General features: G+C 41.0%; 1 protein-coding gene across 2 annotated transcripts in view; it reads right to left on the bottom strand.

The window, feature by feature from the left end:
* Positions 1–7961: 7961 nt before the first annotated feature.
* Positions 7962–19447, bottom strand: part of traf3ip2l (TRAF3 interacting protein 2-like) — an 82405-nt gene continuing 70919 nt past the window's right edge. For both annotated transcript variants that reach the window (XM_067993151.1, XM_067993150.1), the window contains exons 8-9: positions 15717–15791; positions 7962–10461 (exon numbers count right to left, since the gene is read on the bottom strand). In XM_067993151.1, coding sequence (XP_067849252.1) covers positions 10315–10461; positions 15717–15791 — 222 coding nt within the window. In that variant the 3' untranslated portion in view covers positions 7962–10314. The remainder of the gene's footprint in view (positions 10462–15716; positions 15792–19447) is intronic.

Raw genomic sequence — 19447 nt, 5'->3', positions numbered from 1 at the left:
CATCTTGGGGGTCACCATTGACCAGAAACTTAACTGGACCAGCCATATAAATACTGTGCCTACAAGAGCAGGTCAGAGGCTGGGTATTCTGCAGCGAGTGACTCACCTCCTGACTCTCCAAAGCCTTTCCACCATCTACAAGGCACAAGTTAGGCGCGTGATGGAATACTCTCCACTTGCCTGGAGTGTGCGGCTCCAACAACACTCAAGAAGTTCGACACCATCCAGGACAAAGCAACCCGCTGGATTAGAACCCCATCCACCACCCTAAATATTCACTCCCCTCACCATCGGTGCACAGTGTGTACCATCTACAGGATGCACTGCAGCAACTTGCCAAGGCTTCTTCGACAGCACCTCCCAAACCCATGACACCTACCACCTAGAAAGTCAAGGGCAGCAGGCACATGGGACCACCACCACCTGCACGTTCCCTCCAAGTCACACACCATCCTGACTTGGAAATATATCGCCGATCCTTCATCATTGCGGGGTCAAAATCCTGGAACTCCCTACCTAACAGCACTGTAGGAGAATCTTCACCATACAGACTGTAGTGGTTCAAGAAGGCGGCTCACCACCACCTTCTCAAGGGCAATTGGGGATGGTTAATGTATAATAAATGATGAATGTATAATAAAAATACTCCTTGTAGCCTCAGAGTGGCATTCGTGCTCTGAGTCTTGAAAATTTCAATTGACCTGGCATTTACAGCCTTTAGGGGGAGCAACTTCCAGATTTCCACTATCTTATTTTTGTGAAAAAGTGCTTCCTGATTTTATTCCTAAATGGCCTAGCTCTAATTTTAAGATGATACCACCAGAGGAAATAGTTTCTCTGTATCTAGCCTATTGAATCCTTTTATCATTTTAAATACCTTGATTACATCACCCCTTAACCTTCTGACCTCAAAGGAATCCAAGTTTAGGTTAAGTTTATGAGGATACAAATTTATGCAACCAGTCTTCATCATTTAACCCTGTGAGCCCTGATATCATTTTGGTGAACCTGCACCGTACCCCTTCCAAGGCTAATACATCTTTCCTGATGTTCAGTGCCCAAAACTGGCCCAAGACCAAGGCTCTGCAAAACTGAAGCCTCACTGCCTCACTTTTGAATTCCAACCCACTTGAGATAAAAGCCAACCTTCCATTAACCTTTTTAATTACTTTTTGTATGCGAGTGCTGGCTTTTAGTGATTTATGGATATTGACACCTAAATCCCTTTGCTCCTCCATAGCTCCTACTCTCTAAGAAAATATTCTGATTTGTCCTTCTCAGATCTAAAGTGGTTAATCTCACACTTCCCCACATTGAACTCCATCTGCCATAGTTTTGCCCACTCACTTAGTCTGTGTATGTCGCTTTGCAACTTCCTTGATTCTGTTCTGTGCATTTCACTTGGGATGAAAGCTTCCTTGTCAGCTGCCATAGTCCTATCAGTCAGAGCTAGATTGAAACCCAGAGGTGAAGAGTTCTAATACTACCTTACCGAGCCCTCTCAATTGAATTAAAGATATTGCAAACTCAGATATATTACTTATTTTGCATGAAAATCCTATAGCAGAAATATTGAATGAAAATGCTGACAGATAACCTTCATCGCCTAGTGGAACTGAAGCAAAGTGGTAGATATCCCTAAGAAAACATCAGCAACAATAACTTAAGAAAACATGGAATTACATACAATACATACAGAAAATTACATACAATTCTTTAAATGTGGGTTTACTATTAAGTTAAAATAAGAGTAAATGGTTCTGAAAAATATTTATCCTACTAAACAAGGAAACTAAGTTGAAGTGCAAGAAGTTGAAGAAGTTCTTAGTGCACAAATTCCAACCAACCAGCCAGAGAGATAAATGTTGAAGAACTAGTTGATATCATGATTACGATCTAGATTCCTTAATGGTATGATAAGGTGGCACAGAAGATTTTCCAACTCTTCTAGTCTGCACTGAATGTGCACAACCAATTCAGAGTTGTGTGTGGGGCTGATTTTTGTCTCACTACAGCCCTATTTTTTGGCAGAAATGGGCAGGATCTTCAAACATATTTAAATTTGGGTCCTATGACATATTTAGGGTCCCAAATGCAATTTTGGCCTTCCACTGGGTAGATCATGCAGCGCAGGTGCTCCGCACAGTAGAATTGAATGTTGAGTAGCCTAATCATCACTCTTTAAAAGATATAGCTGGAGGCCACTTCAAAAACTGAATTAACAAAAATGTGCATTCACAAACCAGCTTTAACATAGAAAGACGTTCCAAGCCAATTCACAGAAGCATAATCAGACAAAAACAGGCACTGAGCCAAAGGAGGATATATCGGGGGGAGTGACTCGAACCATAAAATCATAGTATCATGCAGTACAGGAGGCCATTTGGCCCATCGTACCTGCTCTTTGAAAATCGCTCCCCATTGTATGTAAAAACAATCTGGAATGAAGCATAAGCAATAGCAATACCAATTTCCACATAACAACAAATTATGTAATATTTTATACACCAACACATGGAGCTGCTCACAATGAGTTGGGGATTACACTGTTGCGAGTGGGGGGGGGGGGGGGGGGGGAGTGCAAATCAGCCACGAAGGAACTTGGAAAGAAGTTTGAGATGGTAAAGTGCTTTTTGATTGGTTCTTGAAAAATAATATTTTCCTTTGGCGTCTAGAAAATAAATAGGTAGATGATAAATAAATTTGTTCCCTCACATATTACAATTACACAAGTAAATAAACCTATGCATTTAATGGCTGTTGTTACATAAACAATCACTTGAATATAGTTAGCTTAGAAAAAGAGTTCTAAAATTTATGCTTTATATTGTTTAGATATTTTTTACCAAAAAAATTAAAATTCACATTATGAAAGTAGTCACTGCTGCAAATAAAGGCTTCCCTGGCTTTTCAGGACTATCATTCTACAGCAATGCTACGATCATCACTGGACTGAAGGGTTGGGGCTTACAACAGTAAGATCTAGAACAATGTGAATGGTCAGTCTTGTCAATTGAAAAGAAATCCCTCACCCCAACTTCAAAATGTTATTGTGCTCATTGGGCTCAGAAGGGAGAGGCCTTGGTGAGGGGACACCACCTGCACTTGAAGGGGGTAAATTCAAATCTAATATGCAGAAACATTATTTCAGTGAGCGAGCGGTAAATCTATGGAACACGCGCCCAAGGGCGATGGTGGAAGTGGATAGAGTTGATTCATTCAAATATAGATAGATTTATTTCAGAAAACAACATTTTGGGATACTGAGAGAGTAATTTGAGACATGACATGTAAGCGTAGCATGCTTGGGAGGAACAGGTGACTTTAAACCCATGGTTCTCAAAGCTCTTCACCACTGGGGTTTTCCTCACCTCGTATCTGGGTATGCTGTAGATTAATTCATAGAGATCAATTGCTATGATTAGTCCACAGCTCCTTGTATCATGCAGTTATCAGGATTGTAGAAGGCAAACGAGATGGACCTTGTTTTTTTCGTCCAGCAATTCCTATGTTAGTGCAAGATGGGAGTTTCTGTAGACTACTACACATGGTCACATTGGTGCATACTGGGAACTGTAGTCTGTTAACTTGTTGGGGCCTCCTTTCCATTGGCAAAGTGACCGTTTTGGAAAATCCTTTGCACTTAGGCCTCTAACAGAAGCTGCTATTGAATAGATAAGTTTAATAATTTTCTTGTAAAAACTATGTGCTGAGCAAACATCAAAATCCCACCTAGATGTTGCAGATAGGCAGCGACATGTGATGGTCTACTTCTGTATTATACAAGGCCCCCCACAATATGTGCTGTTGCCCCAGCTAAAGATTCTTTGCTCCTCTTTCAGACCTTTCATTACCAAAATTTGGGCGTCTTCAGCCTTTCTACAGCAGTTAGATTCACAAAATTCTATAACCAAAATCAGCTTGTCACAAGTTTTTCTATTTTTTTTTTCAAACTCCCCAGGAGGTTAAGGTAGAAACATCCAGAAAATACCACACTAATCTATCCTTTTTAGAATTAGCGTACAAAAGAAATAATTATGCTGTTTGGAGAAAACCTTGGAATCTTATAAGAAACAATTAGATGCCACGGGGCAAGGGGTGGGGCGGCGGTTGTATACTTTTTCAGGGTGGATGAACTAAGATGGGTAGTGCCAATGCACTAAGTGGGATAGATTAAGTACAGATCTTGCAGCTCAAATCTGGGTATCCATGAGGTAATGTGGGTCATCAGAAGCAGCAGAATTGTAGACCACCACAATCTGTAACCTCATCACCCGCCATATCCCTCTATCCTCCAATATCAAGACAGGTGATCAACCCTGGTTCAATGAATACAACACAAGAGCATACAGAGAGCAACACTAGGCATACCTGAAAATGAAGTGCCAACCCGGTGAAGCTAGAACACTGGACTACATGCATGCTAAACAGCAAAAGCAGCATGCTAGACACAGTGATGCCACAACCAACAGATCAGATCTGCAACCCTGCCACATCCTGTTGTGAATGATGGACAATTAAGCAATGGGGAGGAGGGGAGGCTCCACAAACACCCCCTATATTCAACAATGGCAGAGCCCAGCACGAATGCAAAAGACAAGGCTGAAACATTTCCAGCCTTCTTCATCCAGAAGTGCCAAGTGGATGATAACAAAGCAGTCCACGCCCACGTGCAGCAAGACTTGAACATCATCCAGACTTGAGCTGATAAACGGTAACATTCGCGCCACACAAGTGACAGGCAATGCCCATCTCCAACGAGAGAACCTAACACCTCCCCTTAATATTCAATGGCATTATCATCGCTGTGTACCCCACCAACATCTTGGGGGCTACCACTGATGGCAATCTGTGTGTGGAGCCGGCAGATGTAGGAGGGGTTCTAAATGAATTTTTTGCATCTGTTTTCACTATGGAGAAGGACGATGTAGACATAGAAATACGGCAGGGGGATTGTGATATACTCGAACATATTAACATCGAGCGGGAGGAGGTATTGGCGGTTTTAGCAGGCCCGGACGAAATGTATCCCAGGCTACTGTGTGAGGCAAAGGAGGAGATTGCGGGGGCTCTAACACATATATTCAGAACCTCTCTGGACACAGGGGATGTGCCAGAGGACTGGAGAACCGCTAATGTAATACCATTATTCAAGAAGGGGAGTAGGGAAAAACCGGGGAACTACAGGCCAGTGAGCCTAACATCAGTGGTAGGAAAATTATTGGAAAAAATTCTGAAGGACAAAATTAGTCTCCACTTGGAGAAGCAAGGATTAATCAGGGATAGTCAACATGGCTTTGTCAAGGGAAGATCATGTCTGACTAATTTGATTGAATTTTTTGAGGGGGTGACTAGGCGTGTGGATGAGGGTAACGCAGTGGATGTGGTATACATGGATTTCAGTAAGGCCTTCGATAAAGTCCCCCACAGGAGACTGGTCAAGAAGGTACGAGCCCATGGAATCCAGGGTGCCTTGGCACTTTGGATACAAAACTGGCTTAGTGGCAGAAGGCAGAGGGTGATGGTCGAAGGTTGTTTTTGTGACTGGAAGCCTGTGGCCAGTGGGGTACCACAGGGATCGGTGCTGGGTCCCTTGCTGTTTGTGGTCTACATTAATGACTTGGATATGGATGTAAAAGGTATGATCAGTAAGTTCGCTGATGATACAAAAATTGGTAGGGTGGTAAATAGCGAGGAGGATAGCCTCAGTCTGCAGGACGATATAGATGGGTTGGTCAGATGGGCGGAACAGTGGCAAATGGAATTTAACCCGGAAAAGTGCGAGGTGATGCACTTTGGAGGGACTAACAAGGCAAGGGAATACACAATGAATGGGAGGACCCTAGGCAAGACAGAGGGTCAGAGGGATCTTGGTGTGCAAGTTCACAGATCCCTGAAGGCGGCGGAACAGGTAGATAAGGTGGTAAAGAAGGCATATGGGATACTTGCCTTTATTAGCCGAGGCATAGAATATAAGAGCAAGGAGGTTATGATGGAGCTGTATAAAACACTGGTTAGGCCACAGCTGGAGTACTGTGTGCAGTTCTGGTCGCCACACTACAGGAAGGATGTGATCGCTTTGGAGAGGGTGCAGAGGAGATTCACCAGGATGTTACCAGGGCTGGAGCGCTTCAGCTATGAAGAGAGACTGGGAAGATTGGGTTTGTTTTCCTTGGAGCAGAGGAGGCTGAGGGGGGACATGATTGAGGTGTACAAAATTATGAGGGGCACAAATAGGATGGATACTAAGGAGCTTTTTCCCTTCGTTGAGGGTTCTATAACAAGGGGACATAGATTCAAGGTAAAAGGCGGGAGGTTTAGAGGGGATTTGAGAAAAAACTTTTTCACCCAGAGGGTGGTTGGAGTCTGGAACTCACTGCCTGAAAGGGTTGTGGAGGCAGGAACCCTCACAACATTCAAGAAGCATTTGGATGAGCACTTGAAATGCCATAGCATACAAGGCTACGGACCAAATGCTGGAATATGGGATTAGAGTAGACAGGGCTGATGGCCGGCGCGGACACGATGGGCCGAAGGGCCTCTATCCGTGCTGTACGACTCTATGACTCTATGATCAGAAACTCAACTGGACCAGCCGCATAAATACCACAGCTAATTGAACAGGCTGGATATTCTGCGGTGAGTGGCTCAACTCCTGACTCAACACCTCACCACTACCTACAAGGCACACGCAGAGATGTATGAAGTGATGCATTTTGGTAGGAAGAATGAGAGACAATATAAACAAAATGATACAATTTTAAAGGGGATGCAGGAGCAGAGACACTTGGGGGTGCACATACACAAATCTTTGAAGGTGGCAGGACAAGTTGAGAAGGCTGTTAAAAATGGGCTTTATTAATAGACACAGAGTACAAAAGCAAGGAAGTTATGCTAAACCTTTATAAAGCACTGGTTAGGCCTCAGCTGGAGTATTGTGTTCAATTCTGGGTACCACACTTTAGGAAGGATATCAAGGCCTTAGAGAGGGTGCAGAAGAGCTTTACAAGAACGGTGCCAGGGATAAGGTACCTCAGTTATGTAGAGAGACTGGAGAAGCTGGGGTTGTTCTCCTTAGAACAGAGCAAGTTGAGGGAAGATTTGATAAGTGTTCAAAATCATGAATGGTTTTGATGGAGTAAATAAGGAGAAACCGTTTCCAGTGGCAGAAAGGTCGGTAACCAGCGGACACAGATTTAAGATGATCGGCAAAAAAGCCAGAGGCGACATGAGGAAACTTTTTTTAAAAAAACGCAGCGAGTTGTAATGATCTGGAATGCACTGCCCGAAAGGATGGTGGAAGCAGATTAAATAGTAACTTTCAAAAAGGGAATTAGATAAACACTTGAAGCGGAAAAAAATTATAAGGGCTATGGAGAATAGGACTATTTGGATAGCTCTTTCAAAGAGCTGGCACGATAAGCCCATTGGCCTCCTCCTGTGCTGTACCTATGAAGTAAGGAGTGTGATGCAATATTCTTCACTTGCCTGGAAGGGTACAACTGCAACACACGAAGCTTGACACCATCCAGGACAAAGCAGTCCACTTGATCGGCACCCCATACACTAGATTACCCATCCACTCCCTCCACCATCAGCGTACCATGGCTGCAGTGTGTACTATCTACAGGATGCAATGCAGCTAAACGCCAAGGTTTCTTCAGTAGCACCTCCCAAAATGGCTATCTCCATCACCTAGAAAGAGAAGGGCAGGCGGTGCATGGGAACACCATCACTGCCGAGTTCCCCTCCACGTCACACACCATCGTGACTTAGATATATAGTGCTATTCCTTCATTGTCACTGAGTCAAAATCCTGGAACTCCCTACCCAAGAGCATTGTGGGAGTACCTTCACCACCTGGTCTGCAGAGGTTCAAGAGGCCCACCAAGCCCACATGCCAAAGAATGATTTTTTTTTAAAATGCTGAGCCAGAAATATCACTAATACATTCTGCTTGGTAGAGTTACAGATTTATTAAACCCAGTACATTTTTTAAAATTTGCAACAGTTTTGTATAACAAGACAGTAAATTATCTGATTTCAGAGCACAAATGGTACTAAGTTATCAAGAGTTGAATTCCTGACATTAAATGCCACTGCATAAACAAAGCTGCATTAATTACAGTAAGATTTCCCATGGCTTTTTATAGTGTGCAATAGCTTAAGTCTGATTCTATCAAATCCTGGATTAAGAAACCAAGACTACTTGATATGAAACCACATCCACAAAATGTTGTTCACAGAAGTTCACAAACCAAGGAACTTATCAGCAAGAGTCTGAATCTGCTCAATTCTCTTACTTGCAGGCCAAGCATCAATGTGGACAAGACAGTATGTAGAAAGCATGCTTCCAGAGTTCAGATAATGCTATTCTAAGCTGGTTGCCAGGTGGTCTCTGAAGGCAGCTTAATGACTCTTCCTGATTTTTGGACTCCATTCAGCATTGAGAATACTCTGTGGTACTCCATGACACCACAATAACAGAACACTTTTGCCAATCATTGTCAGGTAGGTACAAGTAGAAAATAGGGTCCCAAAACAACCAGTACCAAAAAAAACTGATCTTTAAATGCTGTATTTATGTGTAAATGTACATTGGAAAAAAGCAACAATTTAGACATTGGATTTTGTATAGCTGCTCTACAACATTTTGTTCCTGTACGTGCAAATTAGATTGTATGTCCATCACAACAGGAGTTGATACTGGTTTGCAAGTGTGTTGGTGACTACTTCTCCTCCCCCACCCCTGTGAATACAATGACTCATGCTGGGGTACAGTTGCACAACTGTTGGCAGCCCTTTGGCACCTCATCCAGGTGGTCATATTTCATTTGTGAATTTAGACCAAGAGTGTTGGATTATTCAGCAATGTGGGACATCAGAACCAAGTCATCATTCAATAGCCAAACATGCACTTTCCAACAGGTGTTACTGAATAAGACTCAGGAGATGAAGCCATAACCAATTTGTACCCTCCCCCCAATCCCAGGGACAAAATGAATTGTGGTATCCCCACTGCCACCCATTCAGAGATCAACCAACTCATCCCATATCCAGTTTGGCTGTGTGATCTTTATGGCTCAGGAAACACAGTGCATCAATTGTCTGTTCAGACACCGACAGCCCCACTGTGTTAGTGATTAAGGAGTCAGTACCAACTTTTCTAAATTTAAAATGGATATATCTGCTATTTAAATGGAATGTGTCTTGTACAGATTAAAGACTCATTATATCCCTGTATGTGTATATTATCTTTCATTTTTTGCACACTTATGCCATAATAAAGGGAGTAAAGAATGGATAGAATGTGAACAAAATACAAAAACAAACTGTAAAGCAAAACCTGTAATTAGACAGGCAAAATATACAAGAGCACATCACTGTTTTACCCACATTTACAATAAATCATTTAAGGTAAAATTTACCATAATATTTTGGTCTTATTTGATACCTCAATTTTGCTTTTGGTGGCTTTTTGCAGAAGGATACTTGCTTTTTATGCAAATAAAACAGCAAGAGTTTTTTTTAAAAAAAGATTTATGGTTTTCACTCAGTAATATCCTGTTCGATCATGTTTGATAGAAGACGACACTATCACAACCCAATTGAGATAACATTGTGACCATAAGAAATTACAGTCCCCACCACTTTTACCACCCATTATTGCCGCCAGGCATTTTTACCAAGTAACCAACATTAGCCATTTCCAATTCCCATAGATGTCAGACAAAGGCACTGCTTATACCATATATTAAACACCAGCTATTTTGGGCAGACTCAGCTGTTCAATCAACACCTCGTTAAAATGCGATTACCTTGGCTGCTTAATCCCTTGTCATTAGTTTGCACTAACAGCACTGACTGCAGCACAAACATAGCTGGAAAGAGAGAAATGGTGAGCTTCAGCATGAAGAGTGACCTAAACAAGGTGTCCAGTTAGTTAATGTTTGATAAGCGTTACTGGTTTTACCATTCACCTCAAAGCAGACAAACCACGTTAACACCAAATGATATGTCAAAGTGAAGCAAATCTTAAAAGAAATCTAATTTCTCGTGGCCACAATTTCATCTGTTTTCAATTATGTAAACTGATTGTTTTTCGACATTATTGTATTCAGGACATTTGAAACATTTTGAAGAAAAATTTTAAAAAGTGAGTCACCCATCAAAATCAGGGTGACCAAACCCCTCTGAAAACTGATTGTCCTTAGCCACAGCACTTACAAAGACCAAGTACCAACAAAAATAATTTATGGCATTTAATTAGCTAAAGTGTGATTTATGACATTATTACAGCAAGATCAAGCTAGATTATATAGATTTCTGAATGATGGTCGGGAGTTCACCAACTGGAGGAGGGTTGTACTTTTCCAGGCGCATCAGTCGTCGTAGAATATCTTGGCTTTGCTGTGGCCAACTGTAGACGTGTGTATTTTGAAGCCATGAGGGAACATGTTTCTGAACAAAACAAACAAGTGAGAATTATCAAATCAATTTTCAATTAAAAAAAGACCTATAGGATTTACAATGTTAACCAAAGTGCCTGCTATTAATAAGATGGTCATACCCTCTATCACAACTAGATGTTCACTCACTATGCTTTATTCAGCTCTCAATGACATCTCAGTACTTCCTCCCTTCTCTGAATTACTTGAAGAATTGCAACCTACTGTGGACGGGTCACAATTAGTTCCATTAGATTATAATTGGATTTGCCCAACTGATTTAGGATGGTGTGTATAAATTTCAATGGAATTGCACAAGTACAAACTGTAAGCTTGTGAATTTCTAACTTGGAATAACCACTTTTCAGAATGGACTCCAGAATCGATCTCTGCTAGCACATGATTGTTCAGTGGAAACAGAGGGCCAAGGGGTGTCCATCTCCAGCAGTGTGCCCACTGACACTCTGCCTCTCAAACAGCTCCTGGATTCACTCCCTCTCCACAACTGTCCCCAAACCAGTACACTTGTTTATCAATGCTCCAAGTTTACTCTACCCTGAAGTCAACTTCATCCACCACTGAACCTCAAATTTAAACTTCTCTCTCATATTATCTCCCTTTCCTCCATTTACAACCAGGACATGTCTCTTCTACTCTCTGCCATGCCTATATTACCGGAATTCTCTGTGTCCAGTCACATATGCATTTTGGCTTCCGCTCCAGATGCGTACCAATTACTTCTATCTCCTACTTCCCCCACTCTCTTGGCTCCTCTACGACCCTTCTCTCCTGTTCTCTCCCCTTCCCGTCACCCAGTCACATCATCTTCCCATTTCACCCCTCTTGGGTAATGTGTCCCACAATCCCTACCCCAAACCAAACCACTTCTCTGCCTTCTTACTCCCCCTGCTGCTGTCCCAGGCTTTAATCTTCCTAGGATAAACCCACAGCTACCCTCTGTGCTTCTCTCAGTATTATCTGAAAGGTCCATCAAGGTGCTCATGACTGTCTCCTTACAAGAAGCAACTCTAACTGCCCCATCCTCAGTGCACCCTCTAGGGGCTAATCTTGCCAACCTCCTTAATGTCCCACTCACTCAACCCAACATTGTTTGCTTGGACTCTTCCAGCGGATTATCACTGCCCCTCTTCGCATTTCCCTCCAGAATGTCAATTCACTTGTGAATAGGGCCCTAGTCATCAATGACCTTATTCTGAATGATTGCATTGATATCCTGGTGTGGAAAACTATAAGCTTTGCCTTACTAAATTGACTTTCTAATACACTTAAACCATAAAGCTGACCATATTAATGTAGAAATATTGAACCATAAAAGAAGCAAAGCATGATGGAATAAGTTGACCATGTTAGCTAACCAACTGAAAATAATGAGAAGCTTGGAGTGTTCACTTTCCCAGCAAAGACACACAGAAGGGCTATTGTCTTTGCTTATGAGATAACTGTCTAACTAACAGAAATTAATGACCACATAACCTTGAGACTAGGACAGTCTCTACTGATAAGGGAGCTGTGTTGCGAGAGCAACATACCTTTCCCAGATTCTGTGAGAGGCCACCGAGGGGGATGGGGGCCTGGGGGGGGGTGGGTTCCCTATTTTTGATTGACTAAACACTTGAACCAATGAGATTGTACATGTACGCCTATATTCAATGATAGACAGACATTACTGAATTAAGTGTATAAAAAAGAAAGCTAAATCCTTTGTCTTTCGAAGTCGTAGCCTCAACCTTTGATTGAGGTGCGCTTCCCTTGTATACAAGCTTCTTGGTAATAAATTCTTACTTGTCTGAAAATAAGTGTTTGGAGTTAATGCATTGTGTATAATAGGTAATCAAGTTTTCGACACTGGCTTTGACTAAAACTTTGCTCACGGTTGCGACGCCTTGCCGCTTACTGAAGCCTTCCCACCAGACTACTTTCCACCACCGGCCCAGGCCAAACCACCCTCATTACCATATCACACCTTGATCATTCCTCCTATTCCTCTGGCACCTGTTCCTTCTTTGAGCACCTCACCTTATTCCACCCTGCTCGCCTCTCCTTTGAAAATCTCATTCTCTATCCCTCCAAGCCCCAGCATGAGTTTCACAGAGATATCCTCCCTCAGTCTCTTGCACTGAGGGACTCCTCATCCTTGGTGATTTCAACCTCCATCCCAAGTCACCTTACTCTCTCTCCTCTGATTTCATGGTCCTCCATAAACCACTCCCTTCATATAAATTCTTCTACTCATATTCAAAGCTACTCCCTCAACCTTGCTGTCATACACTGCCTCTCTACTCCCATGTTCTCGATCACAAACAAGGTCACCTCTGACCATTTCCCGTACCCCTCATGTATCAGTGGAAACAGCACAGCAAACAAATAAAAGCATCATTAGATAATCAAAAATTAGAAAATTCTAAATTTTGAATTTTGCAAAACAGCAGTTAAAATACTGGAAAGGTAATCTTCAGAGGTTGATAAAGTACAAATACACTAGCAGTTGGATGTATTAACCTATACTCTCATTTAAATGTTATTCAAAATTACTGGTGAGAATTAAATTTCAAAAAATAAGTAATTTTTTATTTCCTTTTGCAGTTATATATTATTTAATCTGCTACTTTGCTTTCTTAGAATAGTCACCGTTAATAGCTGTACAACAGCTCCAGCCAATTACTACTCTATTAGCTCCCTTCAAATAAGCAAAGTAATGGAAAAAGTAATCAATACTGCAATCAAGCGAGTCACCGATAATCTGTTTGCCGACTCTCCTCGGCTCCTGATCTCATCAGAGCCTGATCCAGACAGTGACATGAGATGAATGTTGGAGGAAAAGGGAGAATCCAGTATGGTGTCAAAGAGCCCCAGCCAAACTGAGATCAATGGGAGTCAAAGGGAAACCCCTTCAGTAGCTGGAGTCACACCTAACATAGGTAGATGGTCATGGGTAATGGAAGCCAATCATTACAGTTCCTTAGGGCAGCACCCTTGACCCAGTCATCTTCAGTTGCTTCATCAATGGTCTTCCATCCTAAGGTCAGGAGTGGGGCTGTTCACTGACTATGTTAGTGTTCAGCTCTATTGACAACTCCTTTCGTAATGAAGAAGTCCGTAGCAGGATTGGACAACATCCAGGCTGTGGCTGATAAGTGGCAGGTAACATTTGCATCATCTAACTGCCAGGAAATGACCATCTCCAACAAGATAAAGCCCAACCACCTCTCTCTGACCTTCAGTGGCACCACAATTGCTGAGTCCTTCACCATCAACATCTTGGGGATCACCATTGACTAGAAGCTTGGCTGGATGGGCCATACAAAAACCTGTAGCTACAAGACCAGGGCAGAGGCTGGCTACTCTCCTGCTGACTCCTCAATGCCTCTCCACAATCTAACAAGGGTCATGGCAGGAGTGTGATGGAATACTTAGTCACAACACCACTCAAGAAGCTTGCCACCAGCCAGGGCAAAGCATATCATTTGATCAGCAGCCATGCCACTGAATTAGATATCCATTCCCTCCATCAGTGGCACACCATAGCTACAGTATGTACTATCTATAGGATGCACTGCAGCAACTCACCAAGCTTACTTCGACAGCAACGCTCAGCCTCGCAACCTACATCATCGATAAGGACAAGAACAGCAAGATCACGGGAATGCCATCACCTCCAGGTCACACTCCATCCTGACCTGGACATACATTGTCATTGCTTCATTATCATGGTCCAAATCCTGGAATTCTCTACCCAACACCATCATCATAAGGACTACAGTGGTTCAAGGAGAAGGCCTACCACCACCTTCTCAGGGCAATTAGGGCTGGGTGATAAGTGCGGCCTTGCCAGATTTGTCCACCTCCAGAGAACATTTTTTTTTTAAATTACATTTAAAGCATAATTTTAAAAGTTGACAAAAAAGGATGAAAGTATGTTTTCAATATTTAGAAATCATAACATGAAAGTTTTAATATGAACTGGATAATGGATGTGTGTTTTATAAATCAGTGTTGAAAATGTGGGTAACGCTTACGAGAAAGTGGAAACGACTAAACCAAGAGACAGCCATAACTGAAGCAAATAAAGTACAAAAAGAGTCAAGAATGTTACCAAAGTTTTAAAAAAGTGAAATGTAAAAGTATAAAGAAAGCTTTAAACAAGAAACCATAAAAAATAAGAAAGTGAGAAAATAAAAATGCTGAATTTGGAAAATAAAGGCAGAATATTTTCACATTTTACTTTAGAATGGTACCCACTCTTTAACCAGAAGACGACATCTTTACATGCTCATGGACGGCTCATGAAAATCATCTTTGATAGCCTTACCCCCATCCTACTCAGTAAGGGCCTAAATTTCAAACTTACCTACATGCCATGCTTGGCTTTATTTTGGTTAAATATCTGTCCTTTGTTTAATAATGCTTTCAGCGATTATGCTTATTTGTAGTACAAAGGTGCTCTTACATAATACCAGATGCCAAGTCGAGCATTCTAGACTTGAAAATAATTTTCTCTCAATATAACTGCCTTCCCAGCAAGCAGTATTTTGAAACTTTTCAAGTGGTGAAATATATAAAATTGCTTTTTGCTTGAAGGCAGCAATCAATAATGTATTTATTTGTAGTTTGTACTCAGGGCTAAATTCAAAAAGGACTACAGAACTCACTATTCATCAACCCCTAAGACAATCAGTGCTGTTTTAAAGCAGAGGGTGAATATTAATAGCTACAAGCATCTCAATAAATGGCAACAACTATTTATGAGGTAATCAGATATGACATACAAATAAATGTTTGAGCTTAATTTGAGGCAGCAATCAGACTATGTTCACAAAAACTGTGAATCTTCCCTGAAATACTCAGTTTACAAATATTTTTGCTAGTTTATGAAATTCAACTTCAATTTAGTTCTACAAACTGATCAATGCACTGCCAAGAATAAAAAAAACACAATTCCCATTTGTAAAACTATCCAAATATCTGGCAGCTTCCTTTTCTTAATATTTATTGTTTTCTCCCATAAACTTATAAAATATGAACCTATGACAAACATTTATATTTCAATCCATCAAATCTCAAATTTGGTAAATCCTTTACTTCCCTTTGTTCAGAAATGTTGTATTACATGTGCCTTATTTCTTTTTCCCCTTCAACTACACTGCATCAAAGTACATTTCTCTCTTACGATTCTTACATATGCCACGTCCCAAAGTTTCCCTCATATCTTCCTTCTGTGAACAATTTTCAATCAATAGTTTTGCTTACCATGTAGGCTCCTGGGAAAATAATTGGAACAAATCTGAAATTCTTGCTTCCATTCTGAATGAATTCATTCTGGAGCTGCAATAAAATAACAAGTTGAAGCTTATCCAACAGATCAAAGTATTTAAGAACATTTCACAAATGAAAAATTCTCAAGGCATTTAGCATTAAAAGATAATGTTTAAATAGAAAATTTTACTCCCTGCAAATCAAGTACATAATGCTGTCTTCAGAATTTATAAATTATAACAACCAATGTACAGCATTCTAGAATTTGATCATGAAAATTCAAGGAACTACCCCACTATCCCCAAATTAAAAACATACTTTCACTCATGGAGACCCTCTCCCTCTCCCTCTCCCTCTCCCTCTCCCTCTCCCTCTCCCTCTCCCTCTCCCAAAGATGTGCAAAAGAAACTAACAATCAAGACCTCCTAAATTTGAACAAAATGATTTAAAACTGGAATCAAGAGTATAAGCTTTTCATTTGATGTCTTAGAAAACTACATTAATTTGACAACTCAGTAAGGGACAGTTCCACACAGGCTAAGGTTACAGCTTCGTCTTTATTTTGTAAGGAGTTAGCTAACCTCAGCTGGGCCATGGTGAGGACACCTTAACTAGCATTGGTGTCCCCAGACTGTTGATAAGGAATGAGAGGGGAAACATTTTGATCAAGGCTTCTGCTCTTGATTAATATCTGGTGACTTCCACTACACATTCTCATGTGTAAAAGTTGGTTGAGGACATGATTGGCAGCATCCAAATGAAATCCAAATATACCTGTAATACTCACAAATAAAAAAAACACAGAAAATGCTGGAAAGCTCATCAAGTAAGGCAGAATCTGTGGAGAAAGCAGTCAGAACTTCTGATGAAAGGTCTTCGACCTGAAATGCTAACTCTGTTTCTTTCGCCACACAGATACTGCCTCACTTAATGCACTTTTCCAGCATTTTTTGTTTTATTTCAGATTTCCAGCATCCGCAGTATTTTGCTTTTGATCTGACACACTGTTCTGGCTTACAATGAACAATGGCAACCCGAGAAAAGTACCTGAAACCATACCCCAGAATGTGAACACTGCCTTCAGGAGAGGGAGAGAATGTGGAGAAGGGGTAAAGAGAGGAACCATAACCACTTCAATTATTTTTCAACTATTGCAACAAAATGATGCTTCAGTTGTACAGATTTTGGTCATATCCCATCTGGAACACTCAGTTTTGGGCACGGAACATTCAGTTTTGGGCAATGAACCTCAGGAAACATATTGGCCTTAGAAAGGGCACAGCGCAGATTCACCAGAATAATACCAGGGTTTAAAGGGCTATGTTACGACAGGTTGCATAAACTTGTAGCTGCTTGTAAACTTCTTAAACTTGTATTCCCTTGCGTTTAGAAGGTTGAAGGGTGATCTAATAGAGGTGATAAAATGATAATTCCCTGCATCTATCCTATTTCGTATGGTGGGGAATCCAGACAAGAGGGCATAATCTTAAAATTAGAGCTAGGCCATTTAGGAGCGAAATCAGGAAGCACTTTTTCCACACAAAGGGGTATTGGAAATTTGGACCTCGCTCCCCCAAAAGGCTATGATGTTGGGTCAATTGAAATGTTCAAGATTGAGATAGATAGATTTTTGTTAGGTAAGGGTATCGAGATATGGAACAAAGGCAGGTAAATAGATTTGGGATACAGATCAGCCATCATCTCATTGAATGCGGGAACAGGCTAGAGAGGCTGAATCGCATATTTCTGTTGCTACATGTTCCTACGGTAGACTCAGGATAATAAAGAATGACCTAAATTTGTTCATACGAAATGCAAGTAAATGGGTCAGTTGGAAGTGATGGTAAAGAGGGATCACTAAACACAAGGGTAACTGAAACATGGATAAGGAAAAACAAACTGTGTGGAATGAGCCTGCAAAGTGTGTGTTAGGAAGGTGGTGAGCATTACTTGCCCAGGAGGAACTATCTGTAACTGAGAAAAAGGATTTTAGAAATTATACAGAGTCATTTCTGTTAGATTTAGGGGATAAAGTGATAGGAAAATGCTACAGCCCAACAACAAGGTAGACGTACTGTGGGAGGATAAATTGGATGATTGTTATGTTCTTATGATCACAACTTAAGACCCAAGAAATAGGAGGAGCAGGCCATACAGTCCCTTGAACCTGCTCCACCATTCAATACGATCATGGTTGATCTTCTACCTCAACTCCACTTTCCCACCCTATCCCCATCATGAAGGATTTCAATCTTGTCAACATTGATTGGGATGTACAATAGAGACTACATGCAAGTGAGAAGTTACTGAAGTTCTGTGGCATTTGTTTTCTAAACAGCATGTGAACAACCCCATAAAGGTGATAGTGAAATAAAAAGTGAAAATGCTGGAAACACTCAGCAGGTCAGGTAGATTCTATGGAGAAAGGAAAAAGGTAGGGTTAATGATTCAGATGAACAGCTTAGGAGGAATAGAGCCAGGGAAAAAGGGGGTAGAGGGGAAAAAAATGACCACATACACGTTAAAAAGTGATTAGGTGGAGAACAGAGATAACTAAATGACAGAAGTAATAATAGCGCAAGACAAAAGGAGGTATGATGAGAGAAATTAGAGAAAGATATATACGAGTGCCAGAAGATGTGAATGGTTACAAAAGAATAGCAGAGGAGGAAGGAAGCATTAAAAAAAACTGGCAAAGCAGAAAAAACTCCAGTGGCCCAGGAGTGTGGTGGAAGCAAAGGGCAAGAGGAAAGCAGTGCTCTACTTTCCCTTTTCTTCCACCACACTCCTCTACTCAAATGGACACTGTACAGGAATACCTTGATACCGGGAGTAACAGATAGCAGACCCCCCCGTTTTCCCTGCTTAGTCAGATTGCTCAACTAGTTTTAACTATGCCACATTACAATGTTGCTGAAAAGCAGATCTTCTCCATGATTAGAAAAACCAAAATATCCTTCAGGCCTAATCTGGACCCAGAACACTGGGGAGAGGTATGTTGCTACAAAAATAGCCTTACCCAAAAGATATCCCTGCATATAAGTTTGAACCCTCAAAATGACCTCCTTGTAGCAGCAAAAAAAACCAAAGGGAATACAATCAAGCTCACAAGAGTGACAATAATTGAACATGTAAGGATAGAAGCAGGTATAAATTGGTATTCATATAAAACAGCATCACTTCTATGCAAAATTGTAGCCAGTACTGTTCTATATAAAATGGTCAGGGATTTTTGAAATTTATTGAAAAGTTACAAAATTAATCATTTGTCAGAGAAAGTCAGGTCCAACTGGAAGCCCAGATTCAAATCATGACTATGAAAGTAAGGAAAAAAATAATTAAAATAGAACATTGCACATTTCATGCTCTCCCATAAGCTACTTTCTGAAATGGCACTTTTTTCACACCGAACAGGCTACAATAGGCAATTTATTCTGTTCACACAAGCTTTGTCAACATATTGTTCTAACAGTGTGTACAAAAATGAAGCGGATAAGTTAGAATTGATGAATGATGATCTACGGTGGAATAAATGTTGATGAATTTTATAAATTCTGCTATGCTTAGATTATATATTTTGTATGTTCGAGTAAAACTGATGCATCTTTATGCTCCAAGATCTAGAAAAATGCCCTACTTGCATTCAGTCTTTTAAAAAAAAATTCAGGGAAGCATGTCCAAATGAATAGCATTATTTTGTAAAGAAAGCCATTCTTTTGCCTCAA

Source organism: Heptranchias perlo, chromosome 11 (genome assembly GCF_035084215.1).
Source record: "Heptranchias perlo isolate sHepPer1 chromosome 11, sHepPer1.hap1, whole genome shotgun sequence".
In the NCBI taxonomy this organism is placed as follows: Eukaryota; Metazoa; Chordata; class Chondrichthyes; order Hexanchiformes; family Hexanchidae; genus Heptranchias; species Heptranchias perlo.
The sequence above is the reverse complement of the archived record's forward strand: the minus strand, read 5'-3'. Positions and strand labels throughout refer to the sequence as shown.